At 39.7% G+C, this 25964-nt stretch overlaps 1 protein-coding gene across 3 annotated transcripts in view; it reads right to left on the bottom strand.

The window, feature by feature from the left end:
• ITGB6 (integrin subunit beta 6) overlaps positions 1-25964 on the bottom strand; it is a 90859-nt gene that overhangs the window by 29128 nt on the left and 35767 nt on the right. For all 3 annotated transcript variants that reach the window (XM_007965120.3, XM_038002029.2, XM_007965119.3), the window contains 2 exons: positions 4109-4198; positions 171-305 (listed from right to left, as the gene is read on the bottom strand). In XM_007965120.3, the coding sequence (XP_007963311.1) occupies positions 171-305; positions 4109-4198 (225 nt within the window). The remainder of the gene's footprint in view (positions 1-170; positions 306-4108; positions 4199-25964) is intronic.

Consider the following 25964-nt stretch of genomic DNA (forward strand, 5'->3'; position numbering starts at 1 on the left):
GCATGAGGTGAAACAAGGCTTCACGGAAATCAGCTTTGCCAAAAGCATTTACTAGAAAATCTTTGAAAATTGCTTTTAAAATTCTTGAAAGAAATCCAACTTCAGTGAGCTCAGCTAACTTCTGACCCATCCAGGTATTTATTCAGACGATCTATTGGACAGCTACTTACTGTGTCTCCCACTTTCATGTGAGAGCATTTCTTTTGGTGTTGGAAGAATGTACCGTTGTTACAGATGGCTGTAAATGACAAGTTGAGTCCTTCAGTGTCTCCTAATACTTCCAGTTCCACCTCAGACCGCAGTTCCTTTAGTTACAATATAAAGAGTTCAGTGAAGTCACAACCCCAAAAATATAGCCAGAAGAAGAAACTGAATCATGTTCATTGAACTACAAATGAATAAAACTAAATTGGGTGTCAAAAGAAATTCAGAATATTACCAATCAAAAGCAAAAAAGTGAGCAATCATATATACATTTTATATATTATCAAATCTAAGGTGCCAACAATTATAAGATACACCATTATCTTACGACATTAAACTATGACAAAATACCTCAAGATGGTTCTGCACAACATATGAATCAGTCCTATCCATCTACCATTGCTTTGAAAATTATTTTATCCATTCTGAAGGATTTGGCAAATTCTCCTGCCCTGAGTTGCGCAGATTGGCATATAAAAGGCAATTCTTTTGCTTATATCTCAGTAACAAAATTTAACAACAGCTTCCTTTATGTGTATCATGATTTCTTAGCTCCCGTAAACCAGCTGTTTGTTGCTTTGCAAAGAATCCAGAATTGAAGTCATTCCTCCACCAATGAATATTTGCTTCATTGATATCAAATTTACACCCTGCTGCTCTGTTTTGGTGCATTTCTGCATACATAATAAACTTTTCATTTCAATATCGAATCATAGTGCACACTTTTAAAGATATGTTAAAACAGCAATTAAACTTAATACTTAAGTAGCAACAATGCCTTTAACTAATTGAAGTGAGTACAATCACAATTGTCCATGAAAACTACATCATGACTGCTGCCTGGCACCACAATGGTGATTGTAACTCACCATCAGTTGTAAGATGGAGCTCAATTTTAGAGACGTTAAAATGTGGGGGGAAAGTGTGCCTTAAAATCAATATTGGAATGTATTTAGTACCTATTGCACATTTGGTATAGAGTTAGGTCTAGAGAATACTGTAAGAAAGCTTTCTGCCGTCAAGAAGTTTATTATCTTACTTTTTTTATTCCTTGTTCACTTACAAAACAAAAGTCTGTATTGTAGGTGAAGCAAACCAAATTATGAAAAATAAAACAGAATAAAACCAATTTTAAAATACTATAAATAAATTTATGCTTCAGTTAATCCAAAAGTTTTAAGTCCACATATCCATTTTCTTGTTGGCATTTAAAAAGCATATTCAGCTTCAAATTTCCCTTAAGTGTAATTTTTAAAAATTTGTTTTATTTTAAATTTGTGTGGGTATGTAATAGGTGTATATATTTATGGAGAAATGAGATGCTTTGATACCTTATGTGTAATTTCACCAAATGTATAGTAAAATGACCCTGCCTTCCTCCAAAATCTGCTTATGCAGAAATAATAAGATTAAAATAGAAGCAATGTTGGAGATAAAGTCGGGAGCTAAATAAAAGTTAAGGGATATGAGCTAGAAGACTGTGACAGCAATTATAAGGACTAGTGGATGACATGATCTGATCTAAGTAAAGGAAATTTCAGCATTACTATAATTTAACAGCATATTGCAAATTTGACGAGGAATATTTTAGTCTGAATTTCCCAAAGAAAGGACATAAATGCTTATTTATAGTTTTCATCGTTTCATTCATTCATTTTTTGAGCATCTCTTATGAACCAAGAAATACAAAAGAAACCAAGTCAATTCCCTCCTGGGATTTAAACACCAGCAGAGGAACTTATCCTTGGGATTGCTGATATTTTGGTAGCCTTTATTATACGATTAGGGAAGAAAGGACATTAGTGAATGATGATCAGATAAGTACACATTGGTATTTAAGTTTTTAAAAATATCAATATGGCACTGTAAAATACTAAGCTGAAGTTTGTAGCCACAAAGTTATAAACACAAATTGTCTACCTCTGCCCTACTAGAGGTCCCTCAGAAGCATTTTACGTTTTCTTTCAAAGTATTCTCTTTCCTTCTCTCTCTTTTTATAGACTAGAAAGAAATTCAGCCTATGGGTCCTCATATTTTTAAATTCTTTTTAGTATACATTTAAAAATAACAGTAGAAAAATAATTTGAACTAGTGCCGGGATCCATTACAGACTTTGCCTTGTGAATCATAAAGTTCCAATAATAACTCCAGTGCAAGATGGTTTCATTTAAGAATAATAGACACTTCTTAGTATTTCTGAGATAGTAAAACAAGGACAGAAGACTTAACTCAAATGTTTAATGTCTTGATGTCAACTATCCTGTAAGTTACGTAAGTATTTGAGATCATAAAGTGAGCCGTAACCTCTGGCAGAGCAAGCAGAGGCATGGGGGCTGCCCTCACTGGAGGGGGAAATATTTTTGACAATTCAGTGTTTTCTAATATGCTTAGTTTCTCTGAAGATGTTAGTAGCCAACACTGTTGAGAGTATTGGATTCGAAAAAATGGAGTGCATTCTGATACAGTGAAGGATTGCTGTGTGATTTTATTTGATTCTACAAATTAAAACTTTAATTACTGCATGAGAGGGAGGAAGGTTTTTATAGCGTTTTGTGGACGAGCATTCCTGTCCGGAAGAATTTCAAGCATGAGCTAACGTGGTGATTAATTTGATGTGACCTAAGAAAACTGAAATTTCTGAGGCTATCAGTAAAACAAACCAAACCAAACCATCATCCTATAATTTTAATGGACACATCTGTATTTTTATTTTCTGAAGAAATGAAATACTTGAGAAGGGATATCTTGCTTTTCTTCCTTCAGGGTAGTTTCAAAATTGGTGGGCCAACGTCAAAATTATTGGAAACTTTTTTTTTTCTTTCCAAAATATATAGCTCTCATTTCCCCTAAAGTCCTTCAAAGACGTCTGTGAGAGGAATCTGGATAGGCCTATTTTTAAAAACTTTCCTTGTTGATTCTGGTATGTCATTTTATTTAAGGAATGCTGGTTCAGTACACGCTAAATGTTGGCGTATATTACATATGGGCCTTTTTTTTTTTTTTTTTGTAATTTTAAAACATCAAAAATCAGGAGACTTGTTATTCACTTGTTCTTACATAGTTGCTGTTTACAGTAAATACTAGAGCTTTACTCCTTACTAAACATTTTCCTTTTTTTCATTCCTATCCTAATTTAGGGCTTCTTCTTTCTTTCTCTGCATGTGTATTTCTTTGTCAATAGAGGCAAAAAAAGGGGGGGATGATATTTAGGAACCAAAATTAAAAATAATTGACAACCGGCCATCCATTGTTGACTAACGGAGTTATGAAATGGAGACAAAGAATGAGAACATAACAACGCCATAGGTATATGTTCTAATTTTAAGGAAGGAATTCTGTCCTCAGGTACTAATTCCCAAAGTCAAAGCAAAACTTTACACACCTACTCATAAACCAGTGGAAAATGTCCCTAGTTCCCAAAAGTATAGAGACTAAAAAGTGGCATTCCTTGTGTACCGGTGTTTTGGTGCACAGCCAGCACTTGTATTTTTGCTTGAGTTATGACCTAGTATCATCAAGCTTGTGGAGTTAGCTCTCTACATCACTCTGTCACTCACTGGCAATTTAAACTTCATTTTTTTCAGACAGGGGAGAGCTTAATTGTATGACTCATGGAGGCTTTAAAATTTTGCTGGCAACAATGTTGCTGTTGCTTATTATTATAAAAACAACCTCAACTTTATGATCAGTTTTATGATTTTTCTATCTTCAGCTCCACCTTCCAGGAAGAAGATCAGCAAGCAAAATGAACAAAATTTATATTTTGATTGCATTCATGCAGAGACATTTTTTGGATAAGCACTCTCTCTACCAACAAGTAACTAACATTTAACTGCCTAAATCACATCTTAGTTTTTGAATACCAAAGAAACGCAAAAAAGATGCCAGCTGTAAAATATCCTACTTCATAAGCTGAGATGATCAGCTGGAGAATGTTTCCGGAGTCCTTCTGAAGTAGCCCTACTGTAGCTCCAGGAATAAGTTTTGCGTAATTCTGTAAACAGAAAAAGAGTAAGTCAATCTTTGTTTCCTCACGGTAATTGAGAAAAGTGTGGGTTTGAGCCTGCTGGCTATGATTGCCTCTATTTAACTGGCTGGGGAAAACAGGTTCGTGATAACAAACCTGCTTTTCTCCTGAAACCGTAGCCTTTACTTTGTGCTGCTTCCTGTGCTCAAGTGGAAAATGGACTGGACGGAGTGAGCACTGGGGAAATCTAGGGTCTGTGGTTGCCATGGTCGAGGGCTGTGATTGCCATGGTCTAGGGCTGTGATTTTTGTCTCCAGAGGAGTTAAGTCTTAAATAATAGTAACATTTATATAATGTCTTCCATTCGTGAAGCACCCTTTGTCCAAAACGTTCTCAGCACACAACCAGGAACTTCTCTTTTTGTAAAGTTGCAGAAACCAAGGTTTGGTGCACACAGGCAATGAGGGGAATCAGGTCGCTCTGTAAGTCATTCAGTTAAGAGGTCTTAAGGAGTAACCGCTTGGTGGAGAAAGAGAGTGAATTATTGGATGCTTGCACTGAGCTCTCCCTTCCTCTGGTAATGCGCGCCCTTTCAGGATGCTAGCACCGTGCTGAGCTTGGTTGGAATTGCTCCCACCACATCACCATGGAGTGAGTCAGAAACTAGTGCAGAAAGCACTCTTTACCTACAGTGTTTTTTCCTGAGGCGTCATTCCCACCTGAGAGCTAGCAATATGAGTTCATCATCACTCCAGGCATTGGACATGGGCATGGAATGAGGCACAGCAAAGAAGGGAATTTTCCAGACAGCTGGAAATTTCCCCACCCTGGAGTTTTATGTTTTAAATTTTGTTGTTTTCAAATGAAAAGTTTTCTAAGGTGTGTGATACACGTACCTATCTTCTTAAACAAAGATTCCTCAAAATACTTTGGCTTTTTTCTTGAAGGAATGGAGTTACTACTTATCAATATTAACTATAGTTTTGCCAGGCATGCTGCCTCATGTCTGTAATCCCAGCACTTTGGGAGGTCAAGGCAGGCAGATCACTTGGGCTGAGGAGTTTGAGGCCAGCCTGGCCAACATGGTGAAACCCCATCTCTACTAAAAATACAAAAATTAGCTGGGTATGGTGGCACTCCTGTGGTCCCAGCTACTTGGAGGCTGAGGCAGGAGGATCACTTAAGCCCAGGAGGTTGAGGCTGCAGTGAGCTGATATGGTGCCACTGCACGCCAATCTGGGTGACAAAGTGAGACCCCATCTCAAAAAAAAAACATAATAAATTAAATAAACTGTGGTTCTATAATCATCAAAGGCTTTTGAAACCTCCAGAGAGGTCACACCCATATCAAGTGGACCCTGACTGTTATGTTGTTGCTTCTTATATGTGTTTTTAAATGATTTCTACCTTCTCCTTGGTGAGCTCTAAGGTCTTACTCACCTACTAATTTACTCATTTATCTATTTACTGTTGCATTCAACATCTGCTAAGTAGGTTTGCTATACTGTACTATGTAGACAACCACTCCTTCTGTCAGCTGTGGTCTTCTCAGTTGCTGTGTGCTATGAAATTGGATGACTGAATTTATTAAAATTGTACGTAGAAAAAAGTAAGTAAGCTTTGAGTGAAGGATTTAGGGTATCTCATATAGTTCAAACATAATGATATTCTATCTTATTTAAAGAAGATTTAAGTGTTTTAGAAAATGCAAAAAAACTAAATTAGAATGGATAATTATCATTAATTATAATAGTGATACCAAGAAAATAAATTAGGACAAAAGGAACCAAGCAGAGGAACAAATGAAGCCAGGGCAACATTAGAACACAGAAAGCATGCAGGGTGTCCTGGGCACTTGCTATAAGTGGATCCTTGGGTGAGTCCACACTTTCTATACCTATTTGGCAAAATGGGCTTTGGTTTTGATTTGAGGGTTTGTAATGTTCCTCTTATTTCAGTGGTCATGATTGTGTTGAAGTTTGAAGTCAGTAGAAATCTAAATTCTTTTTTTGTTGTTGTTAATTTTTATTTTTAGAGACAGGGTCTCACTCTGTTGCCCAGGCTGGAGTGCAGTGAGTGGCCTGATAATAGCTCACTGTAGCCTTGAACTCCTAGGCTCAAGCAATGCTCTCACCTCCACCTTCCAAAGCGTTGGGATTACAGGTGTGAGCCACTGAGCCTGGCAAAATCTGAACTCTTAACAGTGTGAGATGCTGCTTTGCCTTGACTCTGTTTTATTACTGAGGAGGCTGTGGGCAGTAATCCAGGTAACATTCCTTACCTTACTCTGTGTCCCACATTGCTGCCTGATGATGTAGGACCCCATTTTGTTTCCCTGAGTCAGGGAAAACTTGTAAAATACAAGGAAGGCACTGATTTACGGACTTAACCTTTTCAAATAAACACATGTCACAAAGGGCTGTGAAGCATGTGACATGTGGTTAACGGCGAATACCTACACAGGAACTTGAATTCCACTTAAGTGAAGCTGGAATGTGTGTAAATTTGACTGATCCCAGAAGACATGGCAGAGGGAACCTTTCGAGCTTGACGAAAAAAGGTGTAGGTCCCTTAGGAAAAGGATTTCAAGGCTCTTAGCTTTCTACAAAACTGCTATCCTTGAAAAACATCCTAAGAACCCCAACACTGAGGTGTCACAGATACATTCTGCAAGCACTAGTTCAAGTGGCCTCCAAATTTGTGGTTAATTCTTGGCTAACAAAGCCAAACCCATCCACTTCCTAAAGCATAATTATAATCCTGCATGTGGTATGACATTTGGCATTTGGCTATTAGGACAAGTGGTTAGCATTAATCGCTGACTGCCACTACAGTGACAATATAAAAGGGTTGGCAGCCAGTAGCAGTAACCAGTGGTGACACTGACAGTTGCACAGAGGAAAACTATTAATTTCTGGATGCTGAGTCCCCTCGAAAGCATTTCAAATCATTAACTAAAAATATGGACAATTTGGCTTCCTGCTCTAACACTGTCAAAAGTCATACTTTAAATATGGTAGTATTATGATTACTGTAAATATCATGTATCAAATGCCTTCCTTTCATTAAAGTCTTAACGCACTATTATAAATTGTTGTAATTAAACATGTTTAATGTTAGAAAAAGGATGATTTTGCATGCCTGGATGTGATGAATTATAGTATTTGTGACTCTAAAAGATGATGCCTGGATATTAGAAATGGTGAACACTGCAAACATGATGTTGCATGAGCTGATTAGAAATGCAAGCTCTGATGCTTGGGCCTGAATTCTCTATTATCTATCTGCAGATTATCCTAATTATGGATTTTCCTCGTCCTCCCTACCATACCACCCAGAAGTTCCTGAGGTTGCTTTTCTCACTCATTCTTTCTGATTACCTTAGTTTTCTTAACTTCCTTCTTCAAGCCCTATTTATCTCTTCACTCGGCCCCCATCTCCAAAAAGATTATGTGTGTATCTAACAGTCTGCGTTTGTTCCCTGGAAATCTCCTCTTTGTGGGAGAGAAAGGATAACAAACCAACAGAGAGCTACTTAGCAGGCAGGTGTGACACAGAGGAAATCACCTGCATTCCCACCTGCACATCCTGGGCTCCTCTCAGAGAGGGACTCCCAGTTTGGTGCCTCTCAGTGTCTGGCTGCCAGAACCAGCTGTCAGGTGTGCACTCCTGCTTGGCTCAGGGCAGAGGAACATGCGGTCACACACCTGCTGCCTGGTTAACTGTGGACAGGCTGTTGGTTGGCCTTCTCTTCAACAAGACTCGTGTTGAGGACCTTACAGAGCCTCTCTGGCTTTGGTGATATTCTGGCTTTCTGTCCTGCAGAAAAGGAAGCTCCTGATGTTACCCCTGTTCCTGCTCCAACTACACCTGCTGTGTGGTTAGCTCTTCAGAACCTGGATGTCTGCTGGGTCAATGTTTCGTATTAACTGTATCCTTGCTGGGCACCTTGATTTGGTTGCTGCTTTGGACAGTGACTCTACTGGGCCCTTGTAGCCTAATCTTATGACATTTCTACTGTAGTCTCAGAGACCCCTCCCACCTCAGAGCTCAGTAGCCCTCATTTGATAGAGACCATGTGACACATGCCCCTCATTTGAGGGTGAGAAGTCACAAGTTAAGTGGTCACATATCAGCTAGCAGCAATTTTTTTCTTGCTTTTATTATTATTTTAATGGATGCATAATCAACTGTTCACATTTATGGGGTACAATATGATATTTTGATGCACATATACGATGTTTAATGATCAAATCTATCACATTTTAGTAAAGAATTTGTAAAACCAAATGCTCAGAGCAGCCGGCTGCTTCCCTTTAGACTCTGCTTGCTTAGCTCTCTTTATGAAGCCTCACTAATGTGTCACTAATATTACTTTATTTTATGCTCACAGCACTGTTTGTTTTCAATATTATATTATTAACCAACATCAGTGTTTCTAATCTGTAAATAGACTTACTATATGTATTCTACTGAAATACATTTACTAAAAGATTGGCTTGCATAGACTGAGAATATTTGATGTTATATACTCTGCTCACAAATTTCTCTTCTAATCTTTCTAAGTATTTTTTTCGTTACTTTTTATCTCTTTAGTTAGCAGCTCCTTGCGGTGCATTCTCTCTCTTTCTGTCTCTCTCTCTCCCCCTGTTTCTCTCTCTCTCTTTCTTTCTTATAAACTTTAATGGCAGCATAACATACAGATTGTGCCAGTAATAAGTATATAGTTCAAGAAATATTTAAAGAGTAAACAAGCAAATACCATCACCCAGAAAAATCAAGAAATAGAATATAAGCCGGGCTCAGTGGCTCATGCCTGTAATCCCAACACTTTGGGAGGCTGAGGTGGGTATATCATTCAAGCCCAGGAGTTCGAGACCAGCCAGGTAACACAGTGAGACCCCATCTCTACAAAAAATACAAAAATTAGCCTGGAATATTGGTGTGCACCTGCAGTCCCAGCTACTGGAAGGCTGAGGTGGGAAGATTGCTTGAGTCTGGGAGGTTGAGGCTGCAGCCACTGCATTCCAGCCTGGGTGACAGAGTGAGACCTTGCCTCAGAAAAAAAAAAAAAAAGGAAAGAAAGGAAAGGAAAGGAGGGAGGAAGGAAGGAAGGAAGGGAGGGAGGGAGGGAGAGAGGAAGGGAGGAAGGGAGGGAGAGAGAGAGAAAGAAAGAAAGAAAGAGAAAGAAAGAAAGAAAGAGAGAAAGAAAGAGAGAGAGAAAGAAAGAAAGAGAAATAGAATATAACCAGCCCCCTGGTATCTTCCCTTGTATTGCCTTCCAGTCATTACTCTTCCCCACAAAAGCACAACCACTATTTTGACTTTTATCACTGTAGAAGTCAGGGGAGTTATCTTCATGGCCTTATGGTTAACAAGAATATCTTAAGTAGGATAGAAAAAGCACTACCCATAAAGGAAAAGATTCATAAATAAGACTTAAAATTAATAATTTCATTTATAGATACACATTATAGATTCAATGCAATGCCAATAAAAATGCCATCAAATTATTTTGTGGGTATTAACAAACTGATTCTAAAGTTTATATGGAGAGGCAAAAGACCCAGAATAGCCAACTCAACACTGAAGATGAACAAAGTTGGAGGACTGACACTATCTGACTTCAAGACTTACTATAAAGCTGCAGCAATCCAAAGAGTATGGTATTGACAAAAGAATAGTCAGACAAATGTAACAGAATAGAGAGCCCAGAAATAGACTCACATAAATATGGTCAATTGATCCTTGACAAAGAAGCAAAGGCAACACAATGGAACAAGGATAGTCTTTTCAACAAACGGTGCTTGAACAACTGGACATCCACATGAAAAAAAAATCTAGACACATTATTATGCCCTTTACAAACATTAGCTTAAAATGATCACACACCTAAATGTAAAATGCAAAACAATAAAACTCCAAAAAGATAATGGTAGAAATATCTAGATGACCTTGAGTTTATTGATGACTTTTTAGATATAACACCAAAGGCACAATCCATGAAAGAAAAATTGGTAAGCTGGACTTAAAATAAAAAACTTCTACTCTGTGAAAGATGATGTCAAGAGAACAAGAAAACAAGTCAGGGACTGGAAGAAAATATTTGCAAAATACACATCTACTACAGGAGTATTACCAAAATATACAAAGAGCTCTTAAAACTCAACAAGAAAACAAACATTTCAATTAAAAAATGAGCCAAAGACCTTAACAGACATATTACCAAAGAAGATACAGAGATGGCAAATAGGCATATAAAAAGATGCTCTACATTAAATGTCAGCAGGGAAATGCAAAATAAACAACAATGAAATACCACTATGCATGTATTAGAATGGCCCAAATCAAGAACACTGACAACAACAAATGCTGACTAGGATATGGGGCAACAGGAATTCTCATTCATTGCTTGTGAGAATGCAAAATGATTCAGCCACTACAAAAGACAGTGTAGTAGTTTCTTGCAAAACAAAACAAACACTTACCATATGATCCAGTGATCAGACGCTTTGGAATTTACCAAAAAGAGTTGAAAACTTCCAAGATGGCTGAATAGGAAGAGCTCTGGTCTGCAGCTCCCAGCGTGATCAACACAGAAGACGGGTTATTTCTGCATTTTCAACTGAGGTACCTAGCTCATCTCACCGGCACTGGCTGGACAGTGGGTGCAGCCCACAGAGGGCAAGCTGAAGCAGGGCAGGGCATCACCTCACCCACGAAGTGCAAAGGGTCGGGGGATTTCCCTTTCCTAGCCAAGGGAAGCCATGACAGACTACCTGAAAAAACGGGACATTCCCGCACAAATACTGTGCTTTTTCCAAGGCCTTAGCAACTGGCAGAAAAGGTGATTCTCTCCCATAGCTGGCTAAGTGGCTTCCACACCCACAGAGCCTTGCTCACTGCTAGTGCAGCAGTCTGAGATCGATCAGGGAGACGGCAGCCTGGCTGGGGGAGGGGTGTCTGCCATTGCTGAGGCTTGAGTAGGTAAACAAAGTGGCCAGGAAGCTCAAACAGGGTGGAGACCACCATAGCTCAGCAAGGCCTACTGCCTCTAGACTCCACATCTGTGGGCAGGGCATAGCTGAACAAAAGGCAGCAAACTTCTGCAGACTTAAACATCCCTGTCTGATAGCTCTGAAGAGAGCAGTTGTTCTCCCAGAACGGTGTTTGAGTTCTGAGAATGGACAGACTGCCTTCTCAAGTGGGTCCCTGTTCCCCGTGTAGCCTAATTGGGAGACACCTCCCAGTAGGAGCTGACAGACACCTTACATAGGCGGCGGCCCCTCTGGAACAAAGCTTCCAGAAGAAGGATCAGGCAGCAATATTTGCTGTTCTTCAATATTGGCTCTTCTGCAGCCTCTGCTTGTGATATCCAGACAAACAGGGTCTGGAGTGGAACTCCAGCAAACTCCAACAGACCTGCAGCTGAGGGACCTGACTGTTAGAAGGAAAGCTAACAAACAAAAGGAATAGCATCAACATCAACAAAAAGGTCATCTACACCAAAACCCTATCTGTAGGTCACCAACATCAGAGACCAAAGGTAGATAAAACTACAAAGATGGGGAGAATCCAGAACAGAAAATTGGAAAATTCTAAAAATCAGAGTGCCTCTTCTCCTCCACAGGATCACAGCTCCTCACCAGCAATGGAACAAAGCTGGATGGAGAATGAATTTGACGAGTTGACAGAAGTAGGCTTCAGAAGGTTGATAATAACAAACTTCTCCGAGCTAAAGGAGGATGTTCAAACCCATCGCAAGGAAGCTAAAAACCTTGAAAAAAGATTAGACAAATGGCTAACCAGAATAAACAGTGTAGAGAAGGCCTTAAATGACTTGATGGAGCTGAAAACCATGGCACGAGAACTTTGTGACGCATGCACAAGCTTTAATAGCCAATTTGATCAAGTGGAAGAAAAGGTATCAGTGATTGAAGATCAAATTAATAAAATAAAGTGAGAAAACAAGGTTAGAGAAAAAAAGAGTAAAAAGAAATGAACAAAGCCTCCAAGAAATATGGGACTATGTCAAAAGACCAAATCTATGTTTGATTGGTGTATGTGAAAGTGAGGGGGAGAATGGAACCAAGTTGTAAAACATGCTTTAGGATATTATCCAGGAGAACTTCCCCAACATAGCAGGGCGAGCCAACATTCAAATTCAGGAAATGAAAAGAACACTACAAAGATACTCCTTGAGAAGAGCAACCCCAAGACACACAATTGTCAGATTCACCAAAGTTGAAATGAAGGAAAAAGTGTTAAGAGCAACCAGAGAGAAAGGGAGGTTTACCCACAAAGGGAAGCCCATCAGATTAACAGCAGATCTCTCAGCAGAAACTCTACAAGCCAGAAGAGAGTGGGAGCCAATATTCAACATTCTTAAAGAAGAGAATTTTCAACCCAGAATTTCATATCCAGCTAAACTCAGCTTTGTAAGTGAAGGAGAAATAAAATCTTCTACAGACAAGCAAATGCTGAGAGAGTTTGTCACCACAAGGCCTGCCTTACGAGGAGCTCCTGAAGGAAGCACTAAACATGGAAAGAAACAACTGGTACCAGCCACTGCAAAAATACACGAAATTGTAAAGAACATCGATACTATGAAGAAACTGCATCAATTAACAGACAAAATAACCAGCGAACATCATAATAACAGGATCAAATTCACACATAACAATGTTAACCTTAAATGTAAAGAGACTAAATGCTCTAATTAAAAGACACAGACTGGCAAACTGGATAAAGAGTCAAGACCCATCAGTGTGCTGTATTCAGGAGACCCATCTCATGTGCAAAGACGCATACAGGCTCAAAATAAAGGGAGGGAGGAAGATCTACAAAGCAAATGGAAAGCAAAAAAAAGCAAGGGTTGCAATCTTAGTCTCTGATAAAACAGACTTTAAACCAACAAAGATCAAAAAAGACAAAGAAGGCCATTACATAATGGTAAAGGGATCAATTCAACAAGAAGAGCTAACTATCCTAAATATATATGCACCTAACACAGGAGCACCCAGATTCATAAAACAAGTCCTTAGAGACCTATAAAGAGACTTAGACACCCGTATAATAATAATGAGAGACTTTAACACCCCACTGTCAATATTAGACAGATAAATGAGACAGAAGCTTACCAAGGATATCCAGGACCTGAACTCAGCTCTGCAACAAGTAGACCTAATAGATATCTTCAGAACTCTCCACCCCAAATCAACAGAATATACATTCTTCCCAGCACCACATTGCACTTATTCTAAAATTGACCACATAATTGGAAGTAAAGCACTCCTCAGCAAATGGAAAGAACAGAAATCACAATGAACAGTCTCTCAGACCACAGTGTAATAAAATTACAACTCAGGATTAAGAAACTCACTCAAAAGTGCACAACTACATGGAAACTGAATAACCTGCTCCTGAATGACTACTGGGTACATAACGAAATGAAGGCAGAAATAAGGATGTTCTTTGAAACCAATGAGAACAAAGACACAATGTACCAGAATCTCTGGGATACATTTAAAGCAGTGTGTAGAGGGAAATTTATAGCACTAAAAGCCCACAAGAGAAAGCAGGAAAGATCTAAAATCGACACCCTATCAATACAATTAAAAGAACTAGAGAAGCAAGAGCAAACAAATTCAAAAGCTAGTAGAAGGCAAGAAATAATTAAGATCAGAGCAGAACTGAAAGAGAGAGAGACACAAAAAACCCTTCGAAAACTCAATGAATCTAGGCGCTGGTTTTTTGAAAAGATCAACTAAATTGATAGACCACTTGCAAGACTAATAAAGAAGAAAAGAGAGAAGAATCAAATAGATGCAATCAAAAGTGATAAACAGGGTATCACCACCAATCCCACAGAAATAAAACCTACCATCAAAGAATACTATAAACACCTCAACACAAATAAGCTAGAATAAAATAAAAGAAATGGATAAATTCCTGCACACATACAACCTCCCAAGACTAAACCAGGAAGAAGTTGAATACCTGAATCAACTAATAACAAGTTCTGAAATTGAGATAGTAATTAATAGCCTACCAACCAAAAATGCCCAGGACCAGATGAATTCACAGCCAAATTCTACCAGAGGTGCAAATAGGAGCTGATACTATTCATTTTGAAACTATTCCAATCAACAGAAAAAGAGGGAATCCTCCCTAACTCATTTTATGAGGCCAACATCATCCTGATAACAAAGCCTGGCAGAGACACAACAAAAAAGAGAATTTTAGACCAATATCCCTGATGAACATTGATGCAAAAATCCTCAAGAAAATACTGGCAAACCAAATCCAGCAGCACATCAAAAAGCTTATCCACCATGATCAAGTGGGCTTCATCCTTGGGATGCAAGGCTGGTTCAACATACACAAATCAATAAATGTGATCCATCAAATAAACAGAACCAAAGACAAAAACCACATGATTATCTGAACAGAGGCAGAAAAGGCCTTTGACAAAATTCAACAACCCTTCATGCTGAAAACTCTCCATAAACTAGGTATTGATGGAATGTATCTCAAAATAATAAGAGCTATTTATGGCAAACCAAAAGCCAATATCATACTGAATGGGCAAAAACCCTCTGAAAACTGGCACAAGACAAGAATGACCTTTCCGACCACTCCTATTCAACATAGTGTTGGAAGTTCTGGTCAGGGTAATCAGGCAAGAGAAAGAAATAAAGGGTATTCAGCTAGGAAATGAGGAAGTCAAATTGTCCCTGATTGCAGATGACATGATTGTATATTTAGAAAACCCCATCATCTTAGCCCAAAATCTCCTTAAGCTAATAAACAACTTCAGCAAAGTCTCAGGATACAAAATCAATGTGCAAAAATCACAAGCATTCCTATACACCATTAACAAACAAACAGAGATCCAAATCATGAGTGAACTCCCATTCACAATTGCTACAAAGAGAATAAAATACCTAGGAATTCAACTTACAAGGGATATGAAGGACCTCTTCAAGGAGAACTACAAACCACTGCTCAACGAAATAAAAGAGGACACAAACAGCCTGGATGCAGTGGCTCAGGCCTGTAATCCCAGCACTTTGGGAGGCCGAGGCAGGTTGATCACGAGGTCATTAGATCGAGACCATCCTGGCTAACACTGCGAAACCCCATCTCTACTAAAAAAAAAAAAAAAAACAAAAAAATTAGCCGGGTATGGTGGTGGGCACCTGTAGTCCCAGCTACTTGGGAGGCTGAGGCAGGAGAATGGCATGAACCCAGGGGATGGAGCTTTCAGTGAGTGGAGATGGTGCCACTGCACTCCAGCCTGGGTGACAGAGCGACACTCCGTCTCAAAAAAAAAAGAGGACACAAACAAATGGAAGAACATTCCATGCTCATGGATAGGAAGAATCAATATCATGAAAATGGTCATACTGCCCAAAGTAATTTATAGGTTCAATGCCATCCCCATTAAGCTACTAATGACTTTCTTCACAGAATGGGAAAAAACTACTTTAAAGTTCTTATGGAACCAAAAAAGAGCCTGCATTGCCAGGACAATCCTAAGCAAAAAGAACAAAGCTGGAGGCATCATGCTACCCAACTTCAAACTATACTACAAGGCTACAGTAACCAAACAGCATGGTACTGGTACCAAAACATATATATAGACCAACTGAACAGAATAGAGGCCTCAGAAATAACACCACACATTTACAACCATCTGATCTTTGACAAACCTGACAAAAACAAGAAATGGGGAAAGGATTTTCTACTTAATAAATGGTGCTGGGAAAATTGGCTAGCCATATGTAGAAAGCTGAAACTGGATCCCTTCCTTATACTTTATACAAAAATTAATTCAAGATGGATTAAAGACTTAAATGTTAAACCTAAAACCATAAAAACCCTAGAAGAAAACCTAGACAATACCATTCAGGACATAGGCATGGGCATGGACTTCATGACTAAAACACCAAAAGCAATGGCAACAAAAGCCAAAATAGACAAATGGGATCTAATTAAACTAAAGAGCTTCTGCATGGCAAAAGAAACTACCATCAGAGTGAACAGGCAACCTACAGAGTGGGAGAAAATTTTTGCAATCTACCCATCTGACAAAGGGCTAATATCCAGAATCTACAAAGAACTCAAACAAATTTACAAGAAAAAAACAAACAACCCCACCAAAAAGTGGGCAAAGGATATGAACAGGCACTTCTCAAAAGAAGACATCTATGCAGCCAACAGACATGTGAAAAAATGCTCATCATCACTGGTCATCAGAGGAATGCAAATCAAAACCACAATGAGATACCATCTCACACCAGTCAGAATGGCAATCATTAAAAAGTCAGGAAACAACAGGTGCTGGAGAGGATGTGGAGAAATAGGAACACTTTTATACTGTTGGTGGGAGTGTAAATTAAACCATTGTGGAAGACAGTGTGGCGATTACCCAAGGATCTAGCACTAGAAATACCATTTGACCCAGCCATCCCATTACTGGGTATATACCCAAAGGATTATAAATCATGCTACTATAAAGACACATGCACATGCACACGTATGTTTATTGTGGCACTATTCACAATAGCAAAGACTTGGAACCAATGCAAATGCCCATCAATGATAGACTGGATTAAGAAAATGTGGCACATATACACCATGGAATACTATGCAGCCATAAAAAGGATGAGTTCATGTCCTTTGCAGGGACATGGATGAAGCTGGAAACCATCATTCTCAGCAAACTATCACAAGAACAGAAAACCAAGCACTGAATGTTCTCACTCATAGGTGGAAATTGAACAATGAGATCACCTGGACACAGGGCAGGGAACATCACACACTGAGGTCTGTCAGGGACTGGGGGAGGGATAGCATTAGAAGAAATACCTAATGTAATCGATGAGTTGATGCATGCAGCAAACCAACACGGCACATGTATACCTATGTATCAAACCTGCACTTTGTGCGTAGGTACCCTAGAACTTAAAGTATTTAAAAAAAAAAGTTGAACACATGTCCACACAAAATCCTGTACATAGATGTTTATACCCGCTTTATTCATGATTGCCAAAACTAGAAGCCACCAAGATGTCCTTTAGTAGGTGAATAGGTTAGAAAAAAAAAAAGCTGTGGTCCATTCATCAAATGAAACATGATTCAGAGCTACAAAGAAATGAGTTATCAAGCTACGAGAAGACGGAGGAAGTTTAAATGCGTATTATTAAGTGAAAGAAGCCAATCTGAAAAGGCTACATTTGGTAGTTGGTATGGTTTGGATTTGTGTCTTCGCCCAAATCTCATGTTGAATTGTAATCCCCAATGTTGGAGAAGGGGCCTGGTTGGAGGTGATTGGATCATGGGGGCAAAGTTTCCCCTTGCTCTTCTCGTGATAGTGAGTGAACTCTCATGAGATCTGGTTGTTTAAAAGCATGTAGCAACTCCCCCTTCTCTCTTCCTCCTTCTCCTTGCCTGCTTTTCCTTCACATTCTTCCATGATTGTAAGTTTCCTGAGGCCTCCCCAGCCATGCTTCCTGTATAGCCTGCAGAACTCTGAGTCAATTAAACCTCTTGTCTTTATAAATTACCCAGTTCTGGGTAGTTCTTTATAGCAATGTGAGAACAGACTAATACAGTAGCATTTCCACTATCTGGCATTCTGGAAAAGGCAAAACTGTGGAGCCAGTAAAAAATGAGTGGTTGCCAGAGGTTGGGGGTCAGTAAGAGAGGGAGGAATAGGAAGAGCACAGAGAAGTTTTAGAGCAGTGAAATTACTCTGTATGATACTACAAAGGTGGATGCATAATAATTGTACATAACTCCTAAAGTGTACAACACCAAGAGTGAACCCTAATGTAAACTCTGGACTTTGGGTGATAATGATGTATCAATGTAGGTTCATCAGTTAGGACAAATGTACTACTGTGGTGGGAGATGATGATAATAGGGAAGGCTATACATTTATGGAGACAAGAGGTATATGGGAAATCTCACTATACCTTCTACTCAATTTGGCTGTGAACCTAAAACTGCTCGAAAAATTTGTTTTTAAAAATTAAGAATTTTCTTCTCAAAAGATGCCTTTAAGAGTATGAGAAGGAGGCACTGAGTGGGAGGAAAATACCTGTGGTACATGCATCTAACCAAGGACATGGGGCCAGAATATCTAAATGATTCTATGTAGCAATAAGAATAACGCATCTTAATAAAAATGGATATGCAAGTGGCAAATCAGTATGTGAAGTGTTCAACATCAGGAATCTCTAGAGGAAAATACATTAAAACCACAATGAGATGCCACTGTGCACAATGAGATGCCACTTGAGAAAAACCACAATGAGATGCCACTTCACTAGAATGGCTCAAATTTTTAAAAACTTGACAATGCTCTCATACACTTGTAGTAGAAATGTAAATTGGTACAACTATTTTGGAAAACTAGTTGGCAGTAACTACTAAAGCTGAACATAAGCACACTCTATGACCTAGCAATCCTACTCCTAGGTCTGGCCCCTCAGTAGAAATGGGCCAACAGAATGTATGACTATTCCAAGACAAATACATAGAGAAGGATTCATTGTTGTTGTCATCGAGGGGATGCTTCTGAGTAATTAAGATGCCACTTAAATTGCAGAAAGTGCAGGTAATTCTGAAAGGGGCTCAGTTCTGTTGGGTATTTGATCACAAAGAGTCATCAGCTCCTAATGAATTCCTCTACCTGAGGACAAAGCCAAGGGAGGTGTAGGCTGGGAGACTCCTTGGCTCTCACAGGAATCTCATCTGCTTCTTTCTATGTCTCTCCCCTTCCTCAGGAGCTGCAATTGCCAACTCAGGGGCCTTACAACAGTATTGAGAGGTCCTCACGAGCCTTTTGACATCCCCAAGCACCTCCTGCATCCTCAGAAACCCAAGGCTCTTGAAAAGACCTTGTTATAGCCTTGGAATAGTGGCAGGAATGCATGGGCAGTGGACCACATTGCTTTTTACCTACTCAGGGCTTGTTGGCTCAGGGAACCCTCAGTTTAGACAAGGCTAAAGGTACCCCAAACCTTCCTCCTACCACTACCAGGAAAACAATAGCTAGAGCTAACCTTTAGACCCTGCAGTTGTTCCCTTTCATTGTTCACAGAAGTTCTATTATTTAGGTACTATTATTATTCCTGCTTTATGGCCAAGATCCTGAGGCTCAGAAAGTGTAGTTAACTTGCCTGACGTCATCCAGCCAGGAAGTAGTAGGGCTGAACCCACACACTCATATCCTCTTTCCTTATATTCTCTTTCTAGAGCCAGATTTCTTAACCAGATCACTTCTGTTAGGTGCCTGGCAATGGCTATCTTGGACTTGTGATGTCATTGCTGACCTCCGAGGGAGGTTAATGAGTAAGCCTGACTGGGTGTGTTCATTTCTTTGGGTTACTGAAGTCCCACAAACTGGGTGGCTTGCAATGACAGAAATTGTTCTGTTCTGGAGGCGGGAAGTCTGAGCTCCACGCTCGCCTCGCTATAGGTTCTGGCAGCAATCCTTGGAGCCCCTTGGCTTGTAGATGCAGCTCTCCAGTCTCTGCATCCATTGTCACATAATGTTCTACCTCAAGTGTCGGTGTCTCTGTGTCTCTTCATATAAGGACACCAGTCATATTCGATTAAGGGTCTGTCTTACTCCAATATGACCTCCTATTAAATTAACTTGTTATTTCCACAATGACCCTGCTTCCAAATAAGGTCACATTCTGTGGTACTGGGCATTAGATCTTTAACATATTTTTTAAAGGGGGAGGGGGACATGATTCAACCCATAACACTGGACTAGGGTTCTTTTGATTTCTTTAACCTAAAGCCTTAGTTTTAACTGGACAGGTAAGTACCTTGTCCAGTCACAGATGGAATACATGGTAGAAATAGGTCTTGACTCTATAGCCACTGTTCACTCTTCTCCACCAGGCCTCTGCCAGAGAAACTAGTGCAAATGCCAGCAGCAAGTGAGGGTGGGAATCTTATTAGACATTTAAGATAATAATGCCATATATATATACACATGCCTATGTCTCTATAAGGACTTAGAGATTATAGAACACTTATTATAAGGATTTAGAGATTATACAGCACTTTTCTACCCAGAGCAAAAAGAAAAGGAGAAAAAGGGTTGTGGTTGTAATGACTTTCAAACTCAAAGGCTAGATTTTGAAAGAAATGTAGGAAGTAGCAAAAGCACAGAGGCAAAAAAAAAAAAAAAAAAAAAAAATCCTAGCGGAATGTATTGTGCTACTTATCTGGTCAAAGAAAAACAGCTCTTTGCTGGCAAAGCCTCGCTTTCATGGAGCCGTGTGCTTCTTCCAGAGCTAGGGGCGGACTGGGTTTGCTGAAATGAGTCCTTCTTCAGAAGGCTTTCTTCCCGTGAGGTCTTTCATTCTTGTGGGGTTTTATTCTGCTGGTTCTCAGGTTCATTATCAGTAAATGCAGGGCTTCCAGTATTATGCAAAAGTTTACCCCCAGGCTCAACTGTGTTACTGGGACACCCAAGATTCCAAAAAGAACATGTAATTGTTTCTGGCACAAGGGTAGCATGAATGTCTGTCTCTGGATTGCATGATATCTGCTTTGCCTTCAGGCTTTCAATTGTCAGCATTCCATAGGCAGGCAGGTAGCGGTGGGAGTGTGCTAATTAGATCAGGTGCTTGATCTTGAAGTCTGCCCCAGCAATGACTAGGTAGTCAGCATCGGAACTTTTGAGCACTACCTTTCTTTCTCCCAGTCTGCCCAGAATGTAATTATCTTGTCAGCCAAGAAGCTGGAGCACACAGCTGAGCGAGTGCTCGGCAGCAGTAACAGAGTGATAAGGGAAGACAAATGGACCCACCGTGCATGACTGTTCTGAGACAAACAAATGTACAGAGAGGCATTGGAGAATGGAGACTTAGAGAACAAAGAGGCTGCAATGAGTATTTTGTTCCTAAGGATACTTCAGATCCTCTCTTAATAAGATTACCTTGCCTTTGGAGAGGAATTGCAGACCTTTGCTGACTAATTCAAGTCCCAAAGCTTTAGAAAGCTCTTTTAAAATAGGAAGCGATGTGGGGTTCAGTAGCAGCCTATGTGCTTTGCAGGCCAAACGGCGGGTAATAAAACTTTGAAGGATGACTAGTAGGAAGGGAATGAAGGAGATGAGAAAATAGCACGTATAGGTGTATGTGCAAGGACTGCAAAAGAGGTTTCAGCTCTTGATATTCGAAGTGTGACTTGTGGACTGACAGCAGCAACATCATCTGGAAGCTCGTTAGAAATGCAGACTCTTGGTCGGGCATGGTGGCTCACGCTTGTAAACCCAGCACTTTGGGAGGCCAAGGCAGGTGGATCACGAGGTCAATAGATAGAGGCCATCCTGGTCAACATGGTGAAACCCCATCTCTACTAAAAATACAAAAATTAGTTGGGCATGGTGGCGTGCGCTTGTAGCCCCAGCTACTCAGGAGGCTGAGGCAGGAGAATCACTTGAACCCAGGAGGCGGAGATTGCAGTGAGCTGAGATCACACTACTGCACTCCAGCCTGGGCAATAGAGTGAGATTTCGTCTCAAAAAAACAAAACAAAACAAAAAAGAAAACAAAAGAAAAGAAATGCAGACTCTCAGGCCCCAGCCCAGACCTCTTGAATGAGAGTCTGAATTTTAAGAGGCCCCTATCCCCCAGGTTGATTGGATACACCAGTTAAAAAGGGGGGAAAAAAAGCAAAAACCATTGGTGTCTGGGTCTCAGCCCCAGAGATACTGACTCAGTTGGATCAAGGTGTAGCCTACACATTGGGTTTGTTAGTAAAGCTCCCTACCTGATTCTAATGAGCACCCAAGTTTGAGAACTGCTGGTGTAGAATAGTCTATCAGAGGGGCTGTAGTGATTTGGAAAATAAAGGTATTAGGTTTTTAAATCTATATACCCACAGTTTATCCAGGGTTTTCAGCCTGTCATACACCTGTGACATCTATACCCAGTGACAAAAGTATTTTTGGATGCCTGCTACCCACAGAATAGCACCCTGTTTACTTCCCACTGCCTTCAAGATTGAGGGTCTGGTTTCTGCCTACCTCTCCCACTCCATCTCCTTCTACCCCTACTCACTCCAGGCCAACTGGCCTTTTTTCCTTTTCTCAAGCTCACTGGGAACTGAGTCCTTTGCTGCCTCAGGGCCTTTGCACATGCCTTTGCCTATGCCTTTGCCTCTTGAAAACTCCTCAGCCTTCAGCTTGCTTCCTCATTATCACTTCTGGAAAGGCATCTTCCATGAAAATTCTATCCAAGGAAAGTCTCACTTTCTCCCCCTTAATTATGGTCTATGGTTGCACACTATTCTTTTCCATTTCTTCAATAACACCATTAAAAGTTGGAATTGGTTGTTTTTCATTAATTGTTTCTTGTCTATTTCCCCCGACTAGTCCACGAGGACAAAACAGGGTCTTTTTTTATTCTCCTCTATACTCCTAGGGCCTAGTCCAGTGCTTGGCACATGGAAAACACATAAATATTTGTAGAATGAACGAACAAAGGCAGGGATTGGCTATGTCCCATGGGCCATATTTGGCCTGTTGCTTGTTTTTGTAAATAACTATGCTCATTTTTTTACGTATTGTCCATGGCTGCTTTCATGCTACAATGAGAGTTGACAAAACTGTGTGGCCACAATGCCTAACTTACTATTTGACCCTTTGTAGATAGGCTGCCAGATAAAATACAGAATGCTCAGATAAATTGGAAAGCAGAGAAACAATGAAAAATTTTTAGTGTACCTGTGGTCCAAATATTGCATGGGACATATTTATACTAATAATTATTTGTTGCTTACTTGACATTTGAATTTAACTGGATCTCCTGGATTTTTATGTGCTGAATCTGAAAATCCTATAGAAAAAAGTGTGCCAACCCTTGAATTCATAAATAATTACCTCAACTGTTCAAACTCAACGAATAATGATTCCAAAATTTTCTGTTTACTTTCTGAAGATTCAATACTGCCAACACAACAAAATATTAAACTATGTTATCATTAATACTAGTCCCTTGGTAGGCTATTTGGGGCTCTTTTGGATAATCAGGCATAAAATGAAAATAGATAATACTCTTAAACTCTTCTGATGTCCAGGGGGCTGTCAGTTTCACTTGTCCTTTTGTGCCTTGATGCCATATGTGATTATTTCAAAGGCTATGCCATGTGGAAAATGCTTGGTTGCTGTTAGACTCCAACATAGTGATACAAACTGGGTGAGCTCCCTTCAAACTTACAGTCCGGTCCAGCCTCACACAGAGTGGCCAGCCGCAACCATAGGAAAGGCTTTAGAGGATACATGGGTAATTGAATTAGGCAGGAGTCCCTTTGTGCTGTGAGACCCAGATAAAGTGGAGATGGGGAATTACATAGCTTTCAACAGTTAGCTGAAAGACAGGAGTTTTGTTCACAGATGTCAAAGTCTTCACCAAAGGGGCACTTTCAGGCATGAGGAAACGAAACTAGAAATAATTTGTTGGTCCTATTAATGTAAAAAAGTAACTAAGTATTATGTGAATATGTAAAAAGCAACCCAGGAGGTAAAAATGCAGTACTTGCGCAGGTTTTGGGCTGCTGGTGGGAAAGGACAAGTTTGCTTTTATTTTAAAAGTAGACATCTATAAGTATGTCAACTATAGGCTCAGAATTTTATAGGATGATTTTGATTTCATATAGTTATTCTCATCAATAAAAATTTTGATGTATAACTACATGTAATTTAATTTGTATGCCTTTATAAGACTATACATATATAAACATTCAAAAAATTTGAACATACTTAATTGTACAATATTATACCAGTTAGTCTAAGTGTGTAAATACATGCAAAGAAAATAGGAAAAACTTACTCTTTTTTTTCTTTGAGACAGAGTCTCACTCTGTCGCCCAGGCTGAAGTGCAGTGGCATGATCTCAGCTCACTGCAACTTCCACCTCCTAGGTTCAAGAGATTCTCCTGCCTCAGCCTCTCAAGTAGCTGGGACTACAGGCACATGCCACCACACTTGGCTAATTTTGTATTTTTAGTGGAGACGGGATTTCACCATGTTGGCCAGGCTGTTCTCGAACTCCTGACCTCAAGTGGTCCACCCACCTTCCAACGTGCCGGGATCACAGGCGTGAATGAACCACCATGCCCCGCCAGAAAATCTTACTCTAAAATGTCAACAGTGTTAGCTATGTCTGAGTGGTGAATTTATGAGTGATCTTTGTTTTCATCTTTGGGTTTTCTGTATTGCTCTTCACTTTTCTTTTTGCAAATAGTATATATTAGTTTTATAATCAAAAAAGGAATAATTTAAAGTTTTGTTTTGTTTTGGCCATACTTCCACATTACATTGCTGATGAGAGAGTAACTGATAAAACTACTTTGAAAAGCAACTTGGACAAACTCAGTAAAATTACAGATGCCATTCCCCTGCAACCCGGGGATGTCACTCCTCAGTAGAGCATATGTGTGCAAAGATGTGCATGGTTGCAATATTTGTAATGTTGCACAATCGGAAGTGACCTGATGCCCTCACTTGCAGAATGAACACATGGCCCATAATACTGTGAATGGAGCGTGCATAGCAGTGGGTGGAGTAAACTATAGCTATACGTATCTCCATGGACAAACCTCAAAAACAGAGCATTGAGCTTAACAATGTTTTAATACCTGGCAGATGAACCAATAGATAAATTATCTATAAATGGCAGAGCGCTTCAAGTGCTTAATGCCACAGAACTAACACTTAAAAATGGCTAAAATGTAAAGTTTATGTTATATGTATCTCATCATAATAAGACAATATAATTAAAAACCCCAAATATATAACATTCAGTCAAAAAGCAAATGGTAAAAATAATATGTACAGCATGAAATTAAGCTTATAAGCCAAAACTACGTAATTAGTTATGGATGTACATATATATATACACACACACACACACACACACACAGTTTTAATAGCACAAAAAACAAATGTGAGAATGACAAATACTAAGTTCAGGATACTGGTTACCTCTGTAGAAGGAGAGAGGAACTAGACCAGAGTTGAGCAGTTACACAGCATGCAACTGGATCTGGGATGTTTCATTTGCTTAAAAAATCTAAAGCAAATATGGTAGCAAAATGTTACAATGTGAGAAAACTGGCAATAAGTATGTGAGTGTTTATTATTATTATTATTTGTTGCCCAGGCTGGAGTACAATGGCACGATCTCGGCTCACTGCAACCTCTGCCTCCCAGGTTCAAGTGATTCTCCTGCCTCAGCCTCCCGAGTAGCTGGGATTACAGGCACGTGCCACCACACCTGGTTAATGTTTTGTATTTTTTAGTAGAGACCGGGTCTTGCCATGTTGGCCAGGCTTCTCTTGAACTCCTGACCTCGGGTGATCCACCCACCTCAGCCACCAAAGTGCTGGGATTACAGGCATGAGCCACTGCGCCCGTCTGGGTGTTTACTATGTTACTCTATTTTTCCATATGCTTGAACTGTAGATCATAATAAACCTATAGTCTTGGTCAGACCACGTGCCTCCAATTTCTCACTTTGATTGAAACCATAGATTGTGATTACCATAGATAGTAGCTGTTTTAGATATGCTGACCCAATGCATAATATTCCCTAGCTGTGTAGCCTGTTCTTACCACCCAGAGCTTAAACAACCCACGGGGCAGAATCCGAGTGTCTCTCTTTTTTCAAGTCTATGCATCTTTAAATTGCTCTCTTCATCCAAATTAACAGCAATAGGGAAGAACCCTGGATGAAGTATTTCCTGATCTTAAAGCAGT

The sequence above is a fragment of the Chlorocebus sabaeus genome, chromosome 10, assembly GCF_047675955.1.
Source record: "Chlorocebus sabaeus isolate Y175 chromosome 10, mChlSab1.0.hap1, whole genome shotgun sequence".
NCBI classification, from domain to species: Eukaryota; Metazoa; Chordata; class Mammalia; order Primates; family Cercopithecidae; genus Chlorocebus; species Chlorocebus sabaeus.